This window comes from Chiloscyllium punctatum, chromosome 36 (assembly GCF_047496795.1).
Source record: "Chiloscyllium punctatum isolate Juve2018m chromosome 36, sChiPun1.3, whole genome shotgun sequence".
Classification (NCBI taxonomy): Eukaryota; Metazoa; Chordata; class Chondrichthyes; order Orectolobiformes; family Hemiscylliidae; genus Chiloscyllium; species Chiloscyllium punctatum.
Window position 1 is genome coordinate 45,598,262 of NC_092774.1, and position 24,211 is coordinate 45,622,472.

The 24,211-nt window shown below is 48.1% G+C and overlaps 1 protein-coding gene across 1 annotated transcript in view; it reads left to right on the plus strand.

Moving 5' to 3' along the window:
- Positions 1–272: 272 nt before the first annotated feature.
- LOC140461024 (uncharacterized) overlaps positions 273–24,211 on the plus strand; it is a 35,782-nt gene continuing 11,843 nt past the window's right edge. Inside the window, exons 1-2 of the mRNA XM_072555812.1 lie at positions 273–343; positions 4,356–5,270. Of these exons, the coding sequence (XP_072411913.1) occupies positions 4,480–5,270 (791 nt within the window). The 5' untranslated portion in view covers positions 273–343; positions 4,356–4,479. The remainder of the gene's footprint in view (positions 344–4,355; positions 5,271–24,211) is intronic.

Here is a 24,211-nt window from a genome sequence, read left to right on the forward strand (position 1 = left end):
ACTTTGTCCACCTTATTCCAACACCTGCACCTCCACATCAAGACCAAATTGGAGACACAAGCAGAAACTATCTTAATGTGGAGAAAGCAAACGCCACTGTGAAACATCGCAGCAAGTTTCTATTGTGTTCAAGGTGTTATAAAAATGCACAACGTTGTCATTGTTGTTGTCTGTGGGCAGTGGTCCCTTTGCCACTCTGCAGCCCAGCATTCCCCGCAGTGGATGCACCCGAGCCATAATTAGGGGAGCAGTGCGCAGGCGCAGTACCGGGATGGCGTACAGAGCATGCGCGGAGCCGTTCATGGCGGTCGACGGATGTGTTTTGTCTTCGGTCCCGAAAACGGTGAGCATGAGGCGGGTCTGACGGAGCGGTGGACGGATGGAGGGGGCTGGGTTCGTAAGCATCTCGTTCACACCGCGAATCCAATTTGACGTAGACGGGTGCCCGATTCGCACGGAGTGAGGATGAGCGAGAGGCTTTCACTCAGAGTTAGGCCCCGGGGGAACGTCCGCCATTGTGGACTGGGGGGCAGCGCACGCAAGAGCGCATGCGCATCCGCCATCTTTATTGGGGGCAATATCTGGACTGAGTGGGAGGAGCTTGTTTCCCATTGTTAAGATTGGAGACAACTTGTCCATTAAGCTGCATTAGCCCTTTACCCCCAGTGTCTTGTTGATGAGGCAGAGTGGAAAGGAAAGGAAGCAAACCCTGCTCTTCCAGATCCCACTATCTCATGGGACATCCCTTGTGTTGAAACATTTGAGGGGTTGCTCAGTCACATGGCAGACACTCATGACCAGCGTTCCCTCTTAATTTACTAAATGAAAGCCGAAAGCAGTGCGGATGCTGTAAGTCAGGACCAAACACTCTGAGGAAGGGCCACTCAACCTGAAAGGTTAACCCTGACGCCTCTGCACAGATGCTGCCAGACCTGCTGAACTTTTCTGAAATTTCTGTCTTTGTTTCCCTCTTACTTACTGACGCCGATCGCTGTACATGGATCCTCGGTGCCCATCTTAGAGGGCAGGTTGCTCACGACCATGGGTAGACGTTGTCCTTGAATTGAAGGACTGCTTTCCACAACAAGGGGCAAAGCAAAGTAGGGAACGTGCATGAGGAAGGAGTGTTTTTCTCCTCGCTTCTGTGATGGGTTTTGTAAACTTTGTTCGTGGATGATTCACATGCACACACAACACATACCAACATTTGTTTCTCCTGAATATCTATCCTAGACTGACTGTTGATCTGTTTGCTTTTATTAATCATTCATGGGATATAGGCATCAGTTTGTGAGAAGATTTGTAGCTCGGGTGCTACAAGAGCATTTCCGAACTGACAGCCAGACTACTGCGACCACTAGGACTCATAACAGCACACAAACCAACAGCCACTCTCAGACAACAACTCACCAGAACGAAGGACCCGATACCCAGCATGAACAAAACCAATGTAGTGTACAAAATCCCATGCAAGGACTGCACAAAACACTACATAGGGCAAACAGGAAGACAGCTAACGATCCGCATCCAACTAGCCACAAAACGACACGAACAGCTATCCTTAGTAGCCACACACGCAGATGACAAGCAACATGAACTCGATTGGGATAACACTATTATTATAGGACAAGCCAAACAGAGAACAGCCAGGGAATTTCCTAGAGGCATGGCACTCATCCACAGATTCAATCAATAAGCACATCGACCTGGACCCAATATACCGACCACTACAGCGGACAGCTGGAACTGACAACCAGAAGCGGCAGATTCAAACCACTACAAATGCCGGAGGAAACATCACAGAAGCGCTTCACAGGAGGCTCCCAAGTACTGAGGATGTCACCTAGACAGGGAACGAAACATCTGCAACACAAATTCCCAGCTTGGCGAACAGAACCACAACTGCACTGCTGCCTCACAGCGCCAGAGACCCGGGTTCAATTCCAGCCTCAGGCGACTGACTGTGTGGAGTTTGCACGTTCTCCCCGTGTCTGCGTGGGTTTCCTCCGGGTGCTCCGGTTTCCTCCCACAGTCCAAAGATGTGCAGGTCAGGTGAATTGGCCATGCTAAATTGCCCGTAGTGTTAGATAAGGGGTAGATGTAGACGTAGGGGTATGGGTGGGTTACGCTTCGGCGGGGCGGTATGGACTTGTTGGGCCGAAGGGCCTGTTTCCACACTGCAAGTAATCTAATCTAATCTAATAGGCATTAATGGCTGGGCAAGCATTTATTGCCCATCCCTAGTTACCCTTGAGAAAGTGGTGTACTTTGCTCTTGAATTACTACAATTTATTTCATGTAGGTAGACACACAATGCCATTAGGGAGGGAATTCCAGGATTTTGAAGGATTGGTGATACATTTCCAGGTCAGGATGGTGAGTGGCTTGGAGGGCCACTCACATTGGAGGGGTGATGTTCTCTTGACCTTGATGATAGATATTATCAATTTGAAAGGTGCTGCTTCAGGATCTTTGGTGAATATGTGCATTGCATCTTGGAGATGGTACACACTACTGCTGACTGTTGGTGGTGGAGTGAGTGTCTTATAGAGATGTACAGCACAGAAATCGACCCTTTGGACCAACTCATCCATGCTGACCAGGTATTCTTAATTAACCTTGTCCTATTTGCCAGCATTTGACTCGTTATCTCCCTAAACCCTTCCTATTCATATCCCATTCAGATGCCTTTTAAATGTTGCAGTTGTGAATGCTTGTGGATGTGACCATTAAGTGGGCTTCCCTGTCCTGGATACTATCTGGCTTCTTGAGAGCTACACTTGGCCAGACAAATAGCAAGTTTTCCATCTGACTCCCGAATTGTATCTTCTGCCCAATGGAAGAAGTGAGAAGAGATTATGATGGGTCTTTGTTGATGTTGGCTGCCTTCCTCGGGCAGCGAGACGTTTGGATGGAGTCAGTGAAGGACTGACTGAAGCTTGTATGATGGACCGGGTTGAGTTCACAACTCTCTGTAATTTCCTACGCTCCTGGGCAGAGCAGTTGCCATACAAAGCCGCGATGCATCAAGATAGAACGCTTTCTATGGTGCATCTCTTAAAGATTGGTGAGAGTCTTTATGGACATGCCAAATTTCCTTAACCTCTTAGAATCCCTACCGTGTGGAGACAAGCACTTCGGCCCAACACGTCCACATTGACCCTCTGACGAGTATCCCTCCCAAACCCATTCCCCATTTACTCTACATTTACCCTTGACTAATGCGCCTAACCTACGCATCCCTGAACACGATGGGGCAATTTAGCATATCCAATCCACCCTAACTTGCACACCTTTTGGATTGTGGGAGGAAACTGGAGCATCCAGAGGAAACCCAGGGAGACCGAGGGAGAATGTGCAAACTCCACACAGACAGTCACCCCGAGGCTGGAATTGAACCCGGGTCCCTGGCGCTGTGAGGCTGCAGTGTGAACCGGTGAGCCACCATGCCACTCCTGAGGAAGAAGAGACATTGTTGTGGTTTCTTGACTGTAGCATCAGTGTGGGTGATTCAGGACAGATCATTGGTGATCTTCACTCCTAGGAACCTGATGCTGTCCGCCAACTCCACCTCTGCGCCATTGATGTAGACAGGGGTATGCCAGGTCGGAGTTGTCCTGCCTTTTTGTGTACACTCTCTCCTCCTGGCCTAGGGTTCACCACACATGTTCCACTGCTGCGTATTGCCCTCCGCTGTGGTCACCAGTCTGTATATTTGCGGATGATGTCTACTCCGATTTCCTGAGTTTCTGCCCTGGGTCTTCGTGTGACCGAACAGTGTGACTTGGAGGGGATGGTGTTCACCTATACCTGCTACTCTGATTCTTCTAGGTGGCAGAGTGCAACATGTAAGGGGCTTCTGGATGGGTATATGAATAGGAAGGGTTTGGAGGGATATGGGCCGGGTGCTGGCAGATGGGACTAGTTTGGGTTGGGATATCTGGTCGGCCTGGATGGGGTTGGACCGAAGGGTTGTGTTTCCATGCTGTACATCTCTATGACTCTATATCCTGTGAGTGCTCCGGTTGAGTTGTATCGAATGGAGCCCAGGTCCGGAGTTGTAGACCAAAGAAAGCCTGTGTCTCTTAGTCTGTGTTGTTATCTCTCTATGTTTGTCCTTCACCACCACTGCCCCGATCTCACCATAAAGATGGAGTTATATGTAGCCTAGATCATGTGCCAAACATCCCTTGCTGAAGAACCTCTTTTTGGGTTTTATTTTCAAAGTCAATCCACTTCACACAGTCATTTCTGCCTAGGACAGTCCCACAATTCCCAGATTTATCCAGCTCAATTTCGAATACTGCCTTTCTGAGTTCTTTCTCACCTGTTTTCTTTTCCATTTTTTGAATCAGTTTCGCAGGACTTCATAAAGGGAAGATTTGCTGATGGGATACTCAAACTGAACATCGCCCATCCCCCCAGGTTTGTGCAGAATCGCCCACATTATCTCAACATGAGTACCGCTCGACTTTGAGCATGGAAGGAAACAACACCGTTCACATCGGGGAGAAGCCGTACACATGTGCTGTCTGCAGACGAGGCTTCAGCCGCGTGTCTGGTCTCTCGAAGCATAAGTGCAGTCAGGACGGGGAGAAACCGTGGAAGTGTGGCGACTGTGGGAAAGGATTTCAATATCCCGGCCAACTGGAAATCCACCGGCGCAGTCACACTGGGGAGCGGCCGTTCACCTGCTCCGATTGCGGGAAAGAATTCGCTCGGTTATCCACCCTGCTGACGCACCGGCGCGTTCACACCGACAAGAGACCCTTTAAATGTCCGGACTGCGGGAAGTGCCATAAAAGCTCCGGGGAGCTGATGTCCCACCAGCTTGTCCACACCGACGAGAGGCCGTTCCGGTGCTCTCACTGTGGGACGGGCTTCAAGCGATCGTCTCAACTCATTGTGCATGAGCGCATCCACACCGGAGAGAGGCCCTTCACCTGCTCCGCGTGCGGGAAGGGATTCACCCAGTCCACCCACCTGCTGAAGCACCAGCGCATCCACACCGGGGAGAGGCCCTTCACCTGCTCGGTGTGTGGGAAAGGCTTCACTCGGTCCTCCAACCTCCTGACGCACCAGCGGGTTCACACCGGGGAGCGGCCTTTCAACTGCCCGGACTGCGGGAAGTGCTTCAAAAGTTCCAGTGAACTGATGCGCCATCAACGGGTTCACACCGACGAGCGACCGTTCAAGTGCTCTCACTGCGGGACTGGCTTCACACGATCATCTGACCTCACCGTACACCAGCGAATTCACACCGGGGAGAGGCCGTTCACCTGCTCCGAGTGCGGGAAGGGATTCACTAAGCTATCCAATTTACTGGCACACCAGCGGATTCACAACTGACTGCTGCGTTTGGACTTTTCTGTGAATTACATCCAGACCTCGAATCGTGTTTATTGGATTCACTTAATAGTCCCGAGCCCAGTTGTCCAGTATTATTTGCAGGTAAAAATCAAATCAGTGTTTCAAATACAGTGTATTGAATCTTTTTTAATGGCTCTAATACAAGTTAGTTCCTTGTGAATTTCTCCCCCAACTCCTCCTTCCTCACCACCAACAACAAGCGCGGGGAGCTCACAGAGCTTCCTTGTCAGTAAGGTTGAGCCAATCTGATCAGCTGCCTCTGCTGTTCCCTCTCTTCCACTGGAAACTTGTTCAAGCACTTATTCTTGCCTGAGCCCGAAATTCACGTAGAATCATAGAGATGTACAGCATGGAAACAGACCCTTCAGTTCAATGCTAACCAGGTACCCGAAATTAACCTAGCCCCATTTCCCAGCACTTGGCCTACGTCCCGCTAAACCTTCCCTATTCGTAGAGGAATGTCCATTGAGTTAAAGAGCTAAACAGCATGGAAGCAGACCTTTTGGTCCAATTAATCCATACCAACCAGATATCCTAAATTAATCTCGTCCCATTTGCCAGCATTTGGCCCACATCCTTCGAAACCCTTCCTATTCATACACCCATCCAGATGCTTTTGAAATGTTGTCATTGTACTGGCCTCCATCACTTCCTCTGGCAGTTCATTCCATACATGCACCACCCTCTGCATGAAAAAGTTGCCCCTCAGGTCCCTTTTATATCTTTCCCCTCTCACCCTAAACCTCTGCCCTCTAGTTCTGGATTCCCCCATTCCAGGGAAAATACCTATTTACCCTATCCATGCCCCTCATGGTTTTATAAACCTCTATAAGGTCACCCCTCGGCCTCCAACACTCCAGAGAAAACTGCCCCAGCCTATTCAGCCTCTCCCTGTAGCTCAAACCCTCCAACTCAGGTAACATTTTTGTAAATATTTTCTGAACCCTTTCAGGTTTCACAACATCCTTCCTATAGGAGGGAGACCAGAATTGTGCACGCATTCCAAAAGTGGCCTAACCAATGTCCTGTACAGCCGCAACATGACCTCCCAACTCTTATACTCAATGCTCTTTCCAGTAAGGAAAGCATACCAAACGCCGCCTTCACTATCCTGTCTATTGCGATTCCACTTTCAAGGAACTACGAACCTGCACTCCAAGATCTCTTTGCTCAGCAACACTTCCCAGGAGATAGGATAAATAGACAAAGTTTTTTCCCTGGGGTGGGGGAGTCCAGAACTAGAGGGCATAGGTTTAGGGTGAGAGGGGAAAGATATAAAAGAGACCTAAGGGGCAACTTTTTCATGCAGAGGGATGGTACGTGTATGGAATGAGCTGCCAGAGGAAGTGGTGGAGGCTGGTACAATTGCAACATTTCAGAGGCATTTGGATGGGTATAGGAAGGGTTTGGAGGGATATGGGCCGGGTGCTGGCAGGTGGGACTAGATTGGGTTGGGATATCTGGACGGGTTGGACCGAAGGGTCTGTTTCCGTGCTGTACATCTCTGACGATATGACTTTACCATTAAGTGTGTAAGTCCTGCCCTGATTTGCCTTTCCAAAACGCATAGAGATGTACAGCATGGAAACTGGCCCTTCGCCCCAATGTGTCCATGCTGACCAGGTTTCCTAAACTGAACTGGTCCCATTTATCTGCATTTGACCCATGTGTCTCTAAACCTTCCTATCCATGTACCTGCCCAAATATATTTTAAATGTTGCGTTTGTACCTGCCACTACAATGTCCTCTGGCAGTTTATTTCAAATACACACCACCCACTATGTGAAAAGGTTGCCCCTCAGCTCCTTTTGAAATCTAGGTGAAAAACAATGACTGCAGAGGCTGGAAACCAGAGTCTAGATTAGAGTGGTGCTGGGAAAGCACAGCAGTTCAGGCAGCATCCGAGCAGCAGGGAAAGTCGATGTTTCGGGCAAAAGCCCTTCATCAGGAATACAGGCAGAGTGCCTGAAGGGTGGAGAGATAAAATCTTGCCTCTCACCTTAGATCTATGGCCTCTAGCTTTGGACTGCCCTATCCTGAGAAAAAGACCATTGCTGTTCACCTTGACTTATGCCCCTCATGGTTTTATAAACCTCTATAAGGTCAGCCTTCTACGCTCCAGGGAGAAAAGTCAGACACTCCTTCTAATTCAAGCACTCCAGTCTTGGTGACATCCATGTCTGCACCCTTTGCAGTTTACAGCAAGGTGACCAGAATTATTCACCGTAGTACAAATGCGTCACCAATGTCTTGCACAGCCATAATGTGACATCTGAGCTTCTGTACTCAATGCTCTGACCAGGGAAGGCAAGCATGCCAAATGCTTTCTTCACTACCCTGTCTCCCTGCCATAGAGATGTACAGCATGGAAACAGACCCTTCGGTCTGACCCGTCCATGCCGACCAGATATCCCAAACCAATCTAGTCCCACCTGCCAGCACCCGGCCCATATCCCTCCAAACCCTTCCTCGTCATATACCCATCCAAATGCCTCTTAAGTGTTGCAATAGTACCAGTCTCCACCACTTCCTCTGACAGCTCATTCCGTACACGTACCACCCTCTGTGTGATAAAGTTGCCCCTTAGGTCTCTTTTATATCTTTCCCCTCTCACCCTAATCCTATGCCCTCTATGTACGGCCCCGGTTTGTCGAGCCAAAACGCGACACCTAGCATTTATCTGAACAAAACCTCTTTCTCCATCTGGTGTCTGTACACACCAGTGAGTTCAAAGTGGTGAGAGAACAATCAAATTAGCCTGACAAGATCCGTGCGTGTATATTTACTGATGGTGCACGTGCTGTGGTCCAACTGCCTCCATCTTCTCTCACTGCAGGAAGAGGTTCAGGTGCTTGTCAAACCTGCAGCAACATCAGTGAATTCACTGGTGTCTCAGTGCCGAAGTTGAGATCATACCGGAGAGAGGTCACTTACCTGCTCCAGGTGTCTGAAGAGACTCATCTGAACTGGTTGCACACCAGTCAGTCCACACTGTCGGACGATCTTCCAAATGGATTTCAGCAAATTTTACCCCGTGTCCTGTCGAGCTGATGTCCCGTCAATGTGAACATGTTGATGGGCCAAGAGACTGTTCGGGTGCTCTCATCGCAGGCTTGTGTTCAGACAATCCTCTCAATTCACTGAACATCAGCGAGTGTGTGGTGGGGGAGGCCGAGTGTGGAAAGGGGTTCAGTTGGTCATCCTACCTCAGAAAACACAATGTATCAGCTCCAGTAAAAATCTATTTCTGAGAATCTGATCTGAGCAGAAATTTAAAAGCAAAATGTGTCTGCTAAATCATAAACCTGAATCAAAAGTAGGTGTACTATCTACAAGAGGCGCTGCGAAAAGTTACCAAAGTAGTATCTTCCAAAACCAATGACCACTTCCATCCAGAAGAACAAGGGCAGCCAATGCATGGGAACACCACCACTTTCAGGTTCCCCTGTGAGCCACTCACCATGCTGACGTGGAAATATATCGCCGTTCTTTCACGGTCGCTGGACCCAAACCTTGGAATGTCCTCCCGAATGGCATTGTGGGTCAACCCACTGCAAGTGGACTGTGCAGATTCAAGAACGCAGCTCACAACCACCTTCTCAAGGGAAACTAGGGACAGACAGTAAATGCAGGCCACCCAGCGATGCCCACGTCCCACAGATGAATAAAAAGAAGCATTCACACTGCCGAGAGGCTGCTTCCCTGCTCAACGTGTGGGAGAGATTCACTTGGTTATCCCAACTTCGGCACTGAGATACCAGTGAATGCACGAGTGACTCTCATAACTGCTGCAATTAAAGACACGTACAGGACTGAATCATATTCATTCTGACCCGTTGGTGTTTGCAAGTACTGGTAATAATAATCCCTGCAACTGGGCTGGAGTTTAATAGTCTGGATAAATGCCAAATAGGTCAGCCCGTGTGTTACCACATCGTTGTCTTTCCCAGCTGGACCATTGATCGTTCCTGAGCAGAGCATGGAAAGGACAGTCTGGGGGGGGGGGGGGGGGGGGGCAGGGTCATACAGTTGAAACCTGTTGGGACATGGTCCTCCAGAGTCACGCTGAGAGGGACAAACAGCACTTTGGTCTTCCTCATCTCTCTTCACTGACAGCAAAGTCGGAGTCGATCCTGAGGTGAGGAAGAAACGTGTCCCGGCCGCTCTCCTCAGTCGCTCACAGCTCCGAGAGTGCGAACACAGACTCCTTCACAACTGGGTTTCGAGTCAGCCAGGACCACGGGGAATGCGGGAAACGCGCTGTCAAATCAGAAACTGGGGTCCAACTGGGATCTCGTCCTGACTGAAAGTGTGGCACCAGGTTTACGTTTCTAGTCTGAGAATGTCTGCTTGCAGTTCTTTTGTGAAGATGTAACATGTTCATCTACTGGGAAGGAATTCACTCCCTGTCCCATCTGCTGAAATACCAACAAATTCACACTCCTGAGATAACTTTTAAATTCCCAGACTGTGGGAGGTGTATCAAATGTGTCGGGAACATATGCACCCATCAGCATGTTCGTGCCGACGCGAGACAGTTCAGATGTTCGCTCTGCTAGGACTGGGCTCAAGCAGTTACTTCAATTCACTGTACGTCAGAGAGTTCACACTGAGGAAGGACTGTTCACCTGCTCAGAGTGTGGGAAGGGTTGCAATCAGTCAGCCCATCATTACAGTGATTGGAACTTGCTGTTAATCACATACAAGACTGAATCATGTTCATTTGCATCTGTTGGAGCTGATGTAGAAAATCCCCAGCCCACTTAGAAGTGTTAACGCCGTTGATAAAATACAAATAAATCAGCTTTATGTTAAATGCAGCAAATGCATGTCTTTTTGATATGTTTGACTCAGGTCAGTTACTTTCTCATCTGTCTTCATTGTACACGAGCACATTCACACCAGAGGAATACAGTTCACAGACTCTTAATGTGAGATTTGATCATTTGTCTACTCTACTGAGGTAAAGGATGCCCAGTTGGAATTCATCCATTTGACCGGAAATTCCTTTTTAAACACCAGATTCTGAACTTTTACCCAAAGGAAAAAATATAAATTCAAAGAAATCTTACATGACAAGAAATATAATTGATACAGAGTTGTAATGTAGAATTTTGAAATTAATTATATCCATAATAATACGTATTAGATTACTTACAGTGTGGAAACAGGCCCTTCGGCCCAACAAGTCCACACCGACCCGCCGAAGCACAACCCACCCAGACCCATTCCCCCTACATTTACCCCTTCACCTAACCTAACCTGCACATTTTTGACTGTGGGAGAAAACCTGTGCAGACACAGGGGGATTGTGCAAACTGAACACAGACAGTTGCCTGAGGTGGGAATTGAACCCAGGTCTCTGGCACTGTGAGGCAGCAGTGCTAACCACTGTGCCACCATGCTGCCCACTATGCCCAGCCATACAATCAAACCTTTTAATTTGTGTCTTGTTTTATCAAAGCTTTTTGGCTTGCCCCTATTGGGACAATTCACGAAAATACCAATTCAATGGGAAAGTTAAAGTTTAAGCTGCATGAAAGGGGGGTGCTGATTGGTTGGTTGGCCTGGGGACTTTGGTGGAGACTTTGCTATTCGTCACGTTTCCTATGATTGCAAGACAAAACGTCCCTTTTTTTTCAGCAATATTCAAGTTCTGTACTACCAAACAAACAAATTTTAATTTTAAACATAGTGTCCCTGTATCATTGAAATTATCTGCTGTCAATTTCCCACAATAAGTTAACCTAAATGGAGACATAAACATATGTATCATATCTAACAGATTTCTGTGTGTTTATAAAGGCTGATCAGAGGAAGCTAATCCCCTCTGGACATTGCTGTGTATGAAGGTCTCCAGAGACAAGAGTCTTTACAACCAAGCACAAATTCAAGATTCTCTCTTCCCACACATTAATAGGTTATTGATTGGCTTGCCTATAATTCTATTTAATTGATCTTCAGTTTTGATAACCGAACAATGAAATGTTCCGTATATTCCCTCAATCTGACTTTGAACAAACATCTTTATGCAATTTGTATGAATCGTCATTTTAAGTTGTAATACAATCTGATTTAAACACGTTCTTTGGAACAATTCTGAGAGTTTAAAGCATCAGAATAACAACAAATGATGATTAAAAACTGTAAGAGCTATGGACGCTGGAAATCAGCACTTGTTCTGAGGATGGGTCACTGGACCTGAAACGTTAACTCTGATTTCTCTTCACAGATGCTGCCAGACTTGCTTTTCCAGCAATTTCTGTTTTTGTTTCTGAACAAATAATTATTGTTAACGCTGCAAGTAGATGTACAACTAAAACTATAGTGAATTATCTGTTCCCTGGCTAATAGCCAGTGCCACTGCATAGTTGATGTTTTGAGATGAGCGACCCCTTCCACATAATAACTCCTCCAGCAGTTTATGTTTATGGAGTCATAGAGCTATGGAAATGTACAGCACGGAAAGCAAACCCTTCAGTCCAACCCATCCATGCCGACCAGATATTCCAACCCAATCTAGTCCCACCTGCCAGCATGTATCCCATATAGCCATATCCCTCCAAACCCTTTCTATTCATATACTCTTCCGGATGCCTTTTAAATGTTGCAATTGGACTAGCCTCCACCACTTCCTCTGGCAGCTCATTCCATACACGTACCACCCTCTGCGTGAAAACGATGCCCCTTAGGTCTCTTTTATATTTTCCCCTCTCTATGCCCTCTAGTTCTGGACTCCCCCACCCCAGGGAAAAGACTTTGTCAATTTATCTTATCCATGCCCCTTATAATTTTGTAAACCTTTATAAGGTCACCCCTCAGCCTCTGACGCTCCAGGGAAAACAGCCCCACCCTGTTCAGCATCTCCCTATAGCCCAAATCCTCCAATCCTAGCAACAGCCTTGTAAATCTTTTCTGAACTCTTTCAAGTTTCACAACATCTTTCCAATAGGAAGGAGACCAGAATTGCACGCCATATTCCAACAGTGGCCTAACCAATGTCCTGTACAACCGCAACATGACCTCCCAACTCCTGTACTCAATACTCTGACTAATAAAAGAAAGCATACCAAATGCCTTCTTCACTATCCTCTCTACCTGCGACTCCACTTTCAAGGATCTATGAACCTGCGCTCCAAGGTCTCTTTGTTCTGCAACACTCCCTCACACCTTAACTGATCTCCAGAATCTGCAGTCCTTTGTTGTATTTGAGCACAACCTATACACGTAATAGTATGTTGATCAGGACAATAGGGTTAATGTGCCGTACGTGTGAATGTTGTGTTCCCTTTACAGTGGTTTTTCTTGTCAATTATCCTGATGAGTGCAATACGAACAGCTTTGACAAAGTTTGACCTTTGTCACCAATCAAGTTCTGTCCTAGCAACAACAGTTAAACAAAGGGTACATCTCCAAAGGTATGTAGAGGCAAAGGGACTTAGTGCAGAAGTCATTAAATGTGGCAGTGTAGGTTGACAGAGTACTCAATAAAATATACACTATCCTCGGGGTATGGAATGTGAATGCAAGCCGTTCTAATGGTCTTGTATAAGAGACTAGCCTCAGCTGTGATGTATGTGGCAGCTCAGTTGTGGGCTCTGCATTTTAGAAAGAAAATTAAAGCAATGGAGAGAGGGTGGAAACGTTTCACTTATGAGAATAGGTTGGGTGTGAAAGTTAGTTGGATTGGCCATGCTAAATTGCCCATAGTGTTCAGGGATGTGCAGGCTGGGTGAGTTAGCCGTGGGAAATGCGGGGGATGAATCAGGGTGGGTCCTGGGAGGGTCGGTGTTGACCCCGGTGGGCCGAATGGCCTGATTCAATGATCATTCTGTTGATACTGTTCCCTCTGTCTGGCTCCCTCAGTAGGCGAGCAGGTGCGCAGGCGCAGAGCCGATGGTCAGACAGAGCATGCGTGGAGTGGGTGATGGCGTCAGGGGGAGTTGTGTTCTCGGCTCCGAAAACGTTACCAAATGAGGCGGGAGGAACGGGCCGGCGGACCGGGCGGGTGAAGGGGGAGGCTCTGTGAACGCCTTGTGTAAGCTGAAAAGCCGGGAAGATAACTGCCGGCGGCGCCGTTTGCCCGGACGCGAGCGAATCGGACACACGGCGGGGGGGCGGGGGGCTTTCGCTCAGGAGCAGGGCCCCAGGGCGGCGGCCGCCATCTTTGTTGGGGGCGATGCGGCTGTTGTGTGATTGTGAAGACTGTCATCTTTGTGAGGGGCAGTGTCTGCAGTGACTGGGCGGAGCCTGCAGCCCATTGTTTATGACGTGGAGGAGCCTGTGTTGGACTGGGCTGGACTGGACAAAGTTAAAAATCACACAACACCAGGTTATAGTTCAACAGGTTTATTTGGAAGAACTGGCTTTAAGAGTGCTGCTCCTTCGTCAAGTAGCCAGTAGCACAAGATCATAATTCACAGAATTGAGAGCACAAGATCGTAGTGTCATGCAACTGTGTTAAACAAACTGCGATTGCTGTTCGGTCTTTCAACTTTGAGAATGGATTGCAGGTTTTGATTCATTGACATGTAAATGCCAGAACGTCTTTCAAGTCACATTGTTCAGACAACTGGTCCATCAAGCTGTACAGTATTAGCCTTTCATTTACGTGTTACTGAGGATTATATCTGCAATAAACGCCATTGGTGGCGAATTCTATCAGATTGCATGGATCGGTTGGAGCGACAGTTCGAGGCGATGAGGAATTTACAAGAGCAAGGGGATGTGATGGATGGCAGTTATAGGAAGGGAGAAAAGTCGCAGATACAGTCACATAGATGGGTTAACTCCAGGAAAGGTAAGAGAGGTAGGCAGGTAGTGTAGGAATCTTCTATGGCTATCCCCATGTCAAACAAGTCTGCTATTTTGGAAAACGTAGGGGTTGATGGATTCTCAGGGGGATGTAGCATGAACAGTCAAGTTTCTCGTATTGAGACTGGCTCTAATGCAGCGAGGAGTTCGTCAGGTTCCAAGAGATGAATTGTGTTAAGGGACTCACTAGTCCGAGGTACAGACACATTTTACTGTGGCCAGCAGAGAAAAATCAGAATGGTGTGTTGCTCCCCTGGTGCCAGGATCAAGGAGGACTCAGAGGGGGTGCTGAATGTTCTTATGGGGGAAAAGACAGCCCAGCAGGAGGTCATTGTACACATTGTAACCAGCGATATAGGAAGGTAAAAGATTACGAAGGGAGAATACAGAGAGTTAGACAGGAATTTAAAAAGGAGTTCCTCAAGAGTAGTAATACCTGGATTACTTCTGGTACTATGAGGTAGTGAGGGTAGAAATAGGATAGAGCAGATGAATGCAGAGCTGAGGAGCTGGTGTATGGGAGAATGATTCATATTTTTGGATCATTGGAATCTCTTCTGCAAATGTTTGCAGGTAAAGAGACGGCTGGAAAATGGGAAGCCTTCAGAAATGAGATAATGAGAGTCCAGAGACAGTATATTTGTGTTCGGGTGAAAGGAAAGATTGGTAGGTGTAGCGAGTACTGGGTGACTAAAGAAATTGAGGGTTTGGTTAAGAAAAAGAAGGAAGCATATATCAGGTATAGACAGGATAGATCGAGGGAATCCTTAGAAGAGTATAAAGGCAGTAGGACTAAAGAGGGAAATCAGGAGGACATGAGATAAGTTTGGCAAATAGAGTTAGGGAGACTCCAAAGACACATCATGTCTGATGTCTGAAGAGAAACCAGAATTAAATTTTCGAGTCTGGTGTTCTGTCGCAGGATTTTGCCAGGCCTGCTGAATTTCTCCAGTGATATGTGTTTTTTTTTCCAGAAGTGCACAGCCCTGTGTCGCTGTGATCACAGTGAGTGGCAGTGTATGCAAGGAAACATACATCATCATTCTCAGCTAGGAGGAGAGAATGTTGTGAATTTCTCTCTTGGATTGACAAGGATGGATTTTGGACATTCCTTTTCCGGGGATCAGGAGGGGAGAATAGTCACACAACAGACTCAAATTTGTAGAAATACTTGTGTCTCTTCTAAATGTCAACCCTGCTCACAGATTTTGATTTTGCAAACTTTGATTTCCAGGGTAGTCAAAGAGGATGTGCAGTGACATCACCTGTCCCCCGGAGAGTTCCTCAACTGTGAATTTTTTTCTCTGGCTCCAGTGAAATCATAGAATCGTAGATAAATCATAGAATATAGACTCCAGTGCTGCTGATATCTTTCAAGCTGCTGATACCGGCAGGGAAATGTAAGCTGAAGTGGTTTCAGAGGTGAGTATTTGTGACCATTTATCTACAATGTTGAGCTTTTGTTGTTGTGCTCTGTTATATGTGTGAGACGTTCCAAGATTCTGGGGCTTGTGTGACTCCTTGTGGATCAGAGCCCATCTTCATCCATTCCCCTCTCTGACCACCTTTCTGCCATTGACAGACTTCCTCTGAATCTTACAACGGGTGTGTTTTGATGACGTTTTTATTTTGCTGTAACTTCTGTTGACTGTTTTCAAATGTAATTTCTACCATTGCCCATCACTGACCATCTGCTGTCTTAGCAGTCTTACTAGTTTTAAAATCTCACAGTCAGGAACTTTTTCTTTTCCGATTGTCGGTTTTATTTCTACTCCTGAGCTTTTAATGACCATCAAGTTCGACAGCCTTTCTGTCCTCCAGTGTGAAGCTAGATCTGTAGGACATGCATCCCAAAACTGGCATCTCATGCCCCTGTAGCTGTTCACAACAGGCAATGGACCCAACCAGCTCCTGCTTGCAGCACTAAAACAACACTCTCAAATATTAGGTTTGATTCTGTGATTGCAGAACGTTTGCTAAATAAATCTGAGTGCGCTAAATATTATGTAGACAATCAGTTTAGGCAGTTGGCTTGCACACTTGAGATTGCCCGAAGCTGCATACAATCATGCATCTGGTCCTATTCTTAGCAGGCAGTGCCAGTATATCAATTCACCTAAACAGCCATTCTCTCATTCAGTTCTCAGGGAAATGCCTTTACCATTTGGACGCTAAGCCATCTGCTTTATCTTGAAACAAAAAATGTACCTGTTAATCATTCACTAATTAGTGCAATGCCCAGCACCGTGCCTTAACTAATCAGCATCTCTTTTTGTCACAGTATAAGACATTGTTCCCTTGATTGTTCTTGCAAATGTCCTGATGAATGCAAGACAGTGTCTCTTTTCCCAGCAGTTTTGGACGTTCTTACACCGCTGCAGTCTGTGGGGTGAATGTGCCCCCGCAATGCTATTACTATAATAAAATGCTATTGAACAGGTGTGTTACAATGCACCGAAACACACGAGCAGATACGAGGCGATAATAGCTTGGTCGCAGAGGTAGGGTGGTAAGGACTATCTTAAAGTAGGAGCATCAGCTGGAGCGTCAGAGACGTTTAGGCAGGAAATCCCGGAGGTTACGACCTTAGAAGCTGAATAAGTGGCCATGAATACAGGAGTGATTAAGATTGGAAGTACTCAAGAAGCCAGACTTAGATCAGTTTTCAAGGTGGGAACATAAGAATTCAGAGCAGGATTTAGACGTTCAGCCTTTTGAGCCTGTATGGCCAATGAATGGGCTGAAATGGTTGCACTCGAGCTCCCACCTTCTCGACTGGCACCATAACCCTTGATATCTTTGTCTGCCAAAAATTGATAGAATTCTGCCTTGAATAAATTCAGTGACAAAACCTTCATTACCTTCTGGGAAGAGATATCAATGGTTGTGTTACTGCAGGCGATCACAAGACATAGCTGAAAAATGTGTTGCTGGAAAAGCGCAGCAGGTCAGGCAGCATCCAAGGAGCAGGAGAATCGACGTTTCAGGCATAAGCCCTTCTTCAGGAATGAGGAAGGTGTGCCAAGCAGGCTAAGATAAAAGGTAGGGAGAACGGACTTGGGGGAGGGGCATTGGGAATGCGATAGGTGGAAGGAGGTTCAGGTGAGGGTGGTAGGCCGGAGAGGGGTCAGGAAGAAGATTGCAGGTCAAGAAGGCGGTGCTGAGTCCGAGGGTTGGGACTGAGATAAGGTGGGGGGGAGAGGAAATGAGGAAGCTGGAGAAATCTGCATTCATCCCTTGTGGTTGGAGGGTTCCTAGGCGGAAGATGAGGCGCTCTTCCTCCAGCCGTCATGTTGCCATGGTCTGGCGATGGAGGAGTCCAAGGACCTGCATGTCCTTGGCGGAGTGGGAGGGGGAGTTAAAATGTTCAGCCACGGGACAGGTGTCCCAGAGGTGTTCTCTGAAACGTTCCGCAAGTAGGCGGCCTGTCTCCCCAATATAGAGGAGGCCACATTGGGTGCAGCGGATGCAGTAAATGATGTGTGTGGAGGTGCAGGTGAATTTGTGGCGGATATGGAAGGATCCCTTGGGGCCTTGGAGGGAAGTGAGGGGGGAAGGTGTGGGCGCAAGTTTTGCTTTTCTTGTGGTTGCAGGGAAAGGTGCCGGAGTGGAGGTTGGGTTAGTGGGGGGTGTGGACCTGACGAGGGAGTCGCGGAGGGAGTGGTCTTTCCAGAACACTGATAGGGGAGGGGAGGGAAATATATCCTTGGTGTTGGGGTCTGTTTGGAGGTGGCGGAAATGACGAAGGATGATACGATGTACCTGGAGGTTGGTGGGGTGGTAGTTGAGGACCAGTGGGGTTCTGTCCTGGTGGTGATTGGAGGGGTGGGGTTCAAGAGCAGAGGAGCGGGAAGTGGAGGAGATGTGGTGGAGAGCATCGTCAACTACGTCTGAGGGGAAATTGTGGTCTTTGAAGAAGGAGGCCATCTGGGTTGTTCGGTATTGGAATTGGTCCTCCTGGGAGCAGATGCGACGAAGGTGAAGGAATTGGGAATATGGGATGGCGTTTTTGCAGGGGGCAGGGTGGGAGGAGGTGTAATCTAGGTAGCTGTGGGAGTCGGTCAGTTTATAGTAAATGTTCGTGTTGAGTCGGTTACCCGAGATAGAAATGGAGAGGTCTAGGAAGGGGACGGAGGAGTCTGAGACGGTCCAGGTAAATTTGAGGTCGGGGTGGGAGGTGTTAGTAAAGTGGATGAACTGTTCAACCTCCTCGTGGGAGCACGAGGTAGTGCCAATACAGCCATCGATGTAGCGGAGGAAAAGGTGGGGGGTGGTGCCAGTGTAACTGCGGAAGATGGACTGTTCCACATATCCTACGAAGAGCAGGCATAGCTGGGGCCCATGCGGGTGCCCCTGGCTACTCCTTTGGCTGGAGCAAGTGGGAGGATTGGAAAGAGAAGTTGTTCAGACTGAGGACCAGTTCGGTCAGTAGAAGGAGGGTGTCAGTGGAAGGGTACTGGTTGGGCCGGTGGGAAAGGAAGAAGCGGAGGGCTTTGAGGCCTTCGTGATGGGGGATGGAGGTGTACAGGGACTGGATGTCCATGGTGAAGATAAGGCGTAGGGGGCCGGGGAAGTGAAAATCATGGAGGAGGTGGAGGGCGTGGGTGGTGTCCCGGATGTAGGTGGGGAGTTCTTGGACTAAGGGGGACAGGACCGTGTCGAGGTATGCAGAGATGAGTTCGGTGGGGCAGGAGCAGGCTGAGACAATGGGTCGGCCGGGGCAGTCAGGTTTGTGGATTTTGGGCAGGAGGTAGAAACGGGCGGTGCGGGGTTGTAGGACTATGAGGTTGGAGGCGGTGGATGGGAGATCCCCTGAGGTGATGAAGTTATGGATGGTCTGGGAGATGATGGTTTGGTGGTGGGAGGTGGGGTCATGGTCAAGGGGGCAGTAGGAGGAGGTGTCCGCGAGCTGGCGTTTAGCCTCAGCGGTGTAAAGATCGGTGCGCCAAATTACCACCACGCCTCCCTTGTCTGCCGGTTTGGTAGTGAGGTTGGGGTTGGAACGGAGGGAGTGGAGGGCTGCACATTCCGAGGGTGAGAGGTTGGAGTGGGTGTGAGGGGTGGACAGGTTGAGGCGGTTAATGTCACGGCGGCAGTTGGCTATGAAGAGATCGAGGGCGGGTAAGAGGCCAGCACGGGGTGTCCAGGTGGATAGGGTGTGTTGGAGGCGGGAGAAAAGGTCGTCAGAGGGTGGGCGAGAATCCTGGTTGAAGTAGGCGCGGAGGCGAAGGCAGCAGAAGAATTGTTCGATGTCTCGCCGCGTGTTGAACTCGTTAATTTGGGAGCATAGGGAGATGAAGGTGAGGCTTCTGCTGAGGACTGATCTTTCATCCTCAGAGAGGGGGAGGTCTGGAGGGATGGTGAAAATACAGCAGGGCTGGGAGCTAGGACCTGGTTTGGGGCTGGAGCTGGGAGTGGGGGCGGGGTTAGGTGCAGGGGTGGGGTTAGGTGTGGGGGTGGAGATCGGCACGGGGGCGGAGATTGGCGTGGAGGCGGAGACGCATGCGGCGTGGTCGTTATGCAGGTGAGTGACGTCACTGGGGGCGGAAGTGGCTGCAGCAATGGCAGAAATGGTGTTGTTCCCGGTGGCTGTGGACCCCGCGGAGGCCGCGAATCTGTCGGCGATGGTCTTCCTGGCGATCGTGGAGGCGGTTGTCTGGGTGGCGATTGCGGAGGCTGCATGGTCGGTGGGGGCGGTTGCTGCAGCGGCCGCATGGTTAATGGCGCCCGAGTGGTTCCAGAGCCGATGGAAGATACTGGAACGGTTGAGGAATCCGGAGTGTGGGGGTAAGTACATGAAAGTGTTTGGTACTTACTGCCTTTAATTTCCGATATGGCTAGGAAGAACTGTTTGTTTAGTGTATGGATTCTTCTGTGGATGAAGAACAGTCGAGGTCCTTTGCAGGTCTGTGAGAGTGTTGTCCTGAGCTGGGGTAGGGCTGACTGTAGGGAATGTAGGTAGCGGCGCATGGCTGCAAGTGTGGAGCGGAGGATCCGGAGGGAAGTCTGTTGCTGGAGGCTTCGGATTTGTTGTAGGTACTGGTTGTCCTGGTTGGGTCCAAATGTTGTTGGTCTGAACGTGGTCCGGAGTCCACGCGGGATCAGTTGGTTCAGTAGATAGGTGTTGAGGAAGGAGATGTGTCTGTGGTAGTGAGTCTGTTTGAGGACATGGCTGAAGAACCTCAAGGCAGAGGAGATGACCTGGGGGGGTGCAGTAAGAGAGGGACTCACTGAACTCTTTCTAGAGGGAGGAAGAGAGCTTCTTCGAGGAAGGCATCCTTACAAGAGCGCCTCATCTTCAGCCTAGGAACCCTCCAACCACAAGGGATGAATGCAGATTTCTCCAGCTTCCTCATTTCCCCTCTCCCCACCTTATCTCAATCCCAACCCTCGGACTCAGCACCGCCTTCTTGACCTGCAATCTTCTTCCCAACCTCTCCGCCCCCACCCCCTCTCTGGCCTATCACCCTCACCTTAACCTCCTTCCACCTATCGCATTCCCAACGCCCCTCCCCCAAGTCCCTCCTCCCTACCTTTTATCTTAGCCTGCTTGGCACACCTTCCTCATTCCTGAAGAAGGGCTTATGCCCGAAACGTCGATTCCCCTGCTCCTTGGATGCTGCCTGACCTGCTGCGCTTTTCCAGCAACACATTTTTCAGCACTGATCTCCAGCATCTGTAGTCCTCACTTTCTCCTAGGTCACAAGATATAGACAATAGACAGTAGATACAGGAGTAGGCCATTCTGCCCTTTGAGCCAGCACCACCATTCATTATGATCATGGCTGATCATCTTCAATCTGTATCCTGTTCCTGCCTTATCCCCATAACCCTTGATTCCACCATCCTTAAGAGCTCTATCCAACTCTTTCTTGAAAGTATCCAGAGACTGGGCCTCCACTGCCCTCTGGGGTAGAGCATTCCACACACCCACCACTCTCTGGGTGAAGAAGTTTCTCCTCAACTCTGTCCTAAATGGCCTACCCCTTATTTTTAAGCTGTGTCCTCTGGTTCGGGACTTACCCATCAGCGGAAACATGCTTTCTGCCTCCAGAGTGTCCAATCCTTTAATAATCTTATCCGTCTCAATCAGATCCCCTCTCAGCCTTCTCAACTCAAGGGTACACAAGCCCAGTCACTCCAATCTTTCAGTGTAAGATAGTCCCGCCATTCTGGGAATTGACCTCGGGAACCTACCTGCACTCCCTCATTAGCCAGAATGTCTTTCCTCAAATTTGGAGACCAAAACTGCACACAATATTCCAGGTGTGGTCTCACCAGTGCCCTGTACAGCTGCAGAAGAACCTCTTTGCTTCTATACTCAATTCCTCTTGTTATGAAGGCCAGCATGCTATTAGCCTTCTTCACTGCCTGCTGTACCTGCATGCTTACCTTCATTGACTGATGTACAAGAACACCTAGATCTCATTGTACTGCCCCTTTACCTAACGTGACTCAATTTAGGTAGTAATTTGCCTTCCTGCCTTCCTGTTCTTGCCACCAAAGTGGATAACCACACATTTATCCACAGTAAACTGCATCTGCCATGCATCTATCCACTCACCTAGCCTGTCCAGGTCACCCTGTAATCTCCGAACATCATCCTCACATTTCACCCTGCCACCCAGCTTTGTATCATTAGCAAATTTGCTAATATTACTTTCAGTACCATCATCTATATCATTAATGTATATTGTAAAAAGCTGTGGTCCCAGCACTGATCCCTGCGGTACCCCACTGGTCACCGCCTGTCGTTCCGAAAGGAAGCCGTTTATCACTACTCTTTGTTTCCTGTCAGCCAACCAATTTTCAATCCATGTCAGTATTTTGCCCCTAATACCATGTGCCCTAATTTTACTCACTAACCTCCTATGTGGGACTTTATCAAAGGCTTTCTGAAAGTCTAGGTACACTACATCCACTGGATCTCCCTTGTCCATCTTCAGAGTTACACCCTCAAAAAATTCCAGAAAATTTGTCAAGCATGATTTCCCCTTCATAAATCCATGCTGACTCTGACCTATCCTGTTACTGCTATCCAAATTTGTCGTAATTTCATCCTTTATAATTGACTCCAGCATCTTTCCCACCACTGAGGTCAGACTAACTGGTCTATAATTCCCTGCTTTCTCTCTCCCTCCTTTCTTAAAAAGTGGGACAACATTAGCCACCCTCCAATCCGCAGGAACTGATCCTGAATCTGTAGAACATTGGAAAATGATCACCAATGCATCCACGATTTCCCGAGCCACCTCCTTCAGTACCCTGGGACGTAGACCATCAGGTCCCGGGGACTTATCAGCCTTCAGACCTAACAGTCTCTCCAACACCATTTCCTGGCAAATATAAATTCCCTTCAGTTCAGGTCCTTCAGCCACTATTACCTCAGGGAGATTGCTTGTGTCTTCCCCAGTGAACACAGATCTGAAGTACCAATTCAACTCTTCTGCCATTTCTTTGTTCCCCATAATATATTCACCCGTTTCTGTCTTCAAGGGCCAATTTTAGTGTTAACCATTTTTATTCCTTTCACATACCTAAAAAAGCTTTTACTATCCTCCTTTATATTTTTGGCCAGTTTATCTTCGTACCTCTTTTTTTTTTCTGCGTATTTCCTTATTAGTTATCCTCTGTTGTTATTTAAAACCTTCCCAGTCCTCCGTTTTCCCACTCATCTTTGCTATGTTATACTTTTTCTCTTTTGACTTTATATGTTTCTTGACTTCTCTTGTCAGCCACGGCCACCCATGCCTCCTCCTAGGATCTTTCTTCCTTTTTGGAATGAACTGATCCTGCATCTTCTGCATTATACACAGAAATACCTGCCATTGTTGCTCCACTGCCATCCCTGCTAGGGTATTGCACCAATGAACTTTGGCCAGCTCCTCCCTCATAGCTCCATCATTCCCTATATTCGACTGAATATTGTATCCTCTGCCTTTCAAATTGAAGATTAAATGTGTTGTGATGATCACAGCCAGGAAGCAAGGTGAGGATGATAATTTAATAATATGGTGCTTCTTCAGCCAGCCCTTGTGTAGGTCAGCGAGTGCAGGGGTAATGCCGGAAGAACAAAGCTTGGTGAGACTCAGCTCACGGACAGCAGCGTGTTGGACGTTCTCAGCATTACAGTGAGGTTAGTTACGGGAGGCCAGGAGTGCTTTATATGATGAAAGTTGTGTGATTTACAGGTATATATTAATATTATTTATAGACTTTGCATTTCTGGATATCGGTACTTCTGTGACAGATTTTCATTCAAATAAAGATCAGAGACTTTGTGGAACATTGAATTAATCCACTGTCACGCGCAGAGCAAGTGACGAATCGAGCTTCGATGTACAGTTTCTTATACTGCGGGACCTTTCGCATATTAGGCAAATGTGATAACCACTACACTCCAAAAAAAAAAGGCCCCGCCAGGAGCAGCTGCTCAGAATCGTCCCCCACTGAAATGGGGGCGGTGTGGTGGCTCAGTGGTGAGCACTGCTGCCTCACAGCACTAGGGTCACAGGTTCGATTCCAGCCTCGGGTAACTGTCAGTGTGGAGTTTGCACATTCTCCCCGTGTCTGCGTGGGTTTCCTCCGGGTGCTCCGGTTTCCTTCCTCACTCCAAAGATGTGCAGGCCAGGTGAATTGGCCATGCTAAATTGCCCCTAGTGTTAGGTACATTAGTCAGAGGGAAATGGGTCTGGGTGGGTTACTGTTCGGAGGGTCGGCATGGACTGGTTGAGTCCAAGGGCCTGTTTCCACACTGTAGGGAATCTAATCTTATAAGTTTGTCAGAGTATTTCAGGATACAGGTAACATTGGTGGAAGTTTAGCTCGGCAGCCTCAGAAGATGGGTTTGGTTAGAAATCAGCAAGTTGTTAGAAACAGATAAAGTTTAAGCTCTCAATTCTGACAGCACAGTTTGCAAGGAAGAGACTAAGAACAATCAATTAGGTAGAACTTGAAGATTTGATATCAAGGGGTAATTTCTCTGGATTGGGTTGTCTTTACATTGGTGTTGGGAAATAGCTTGACA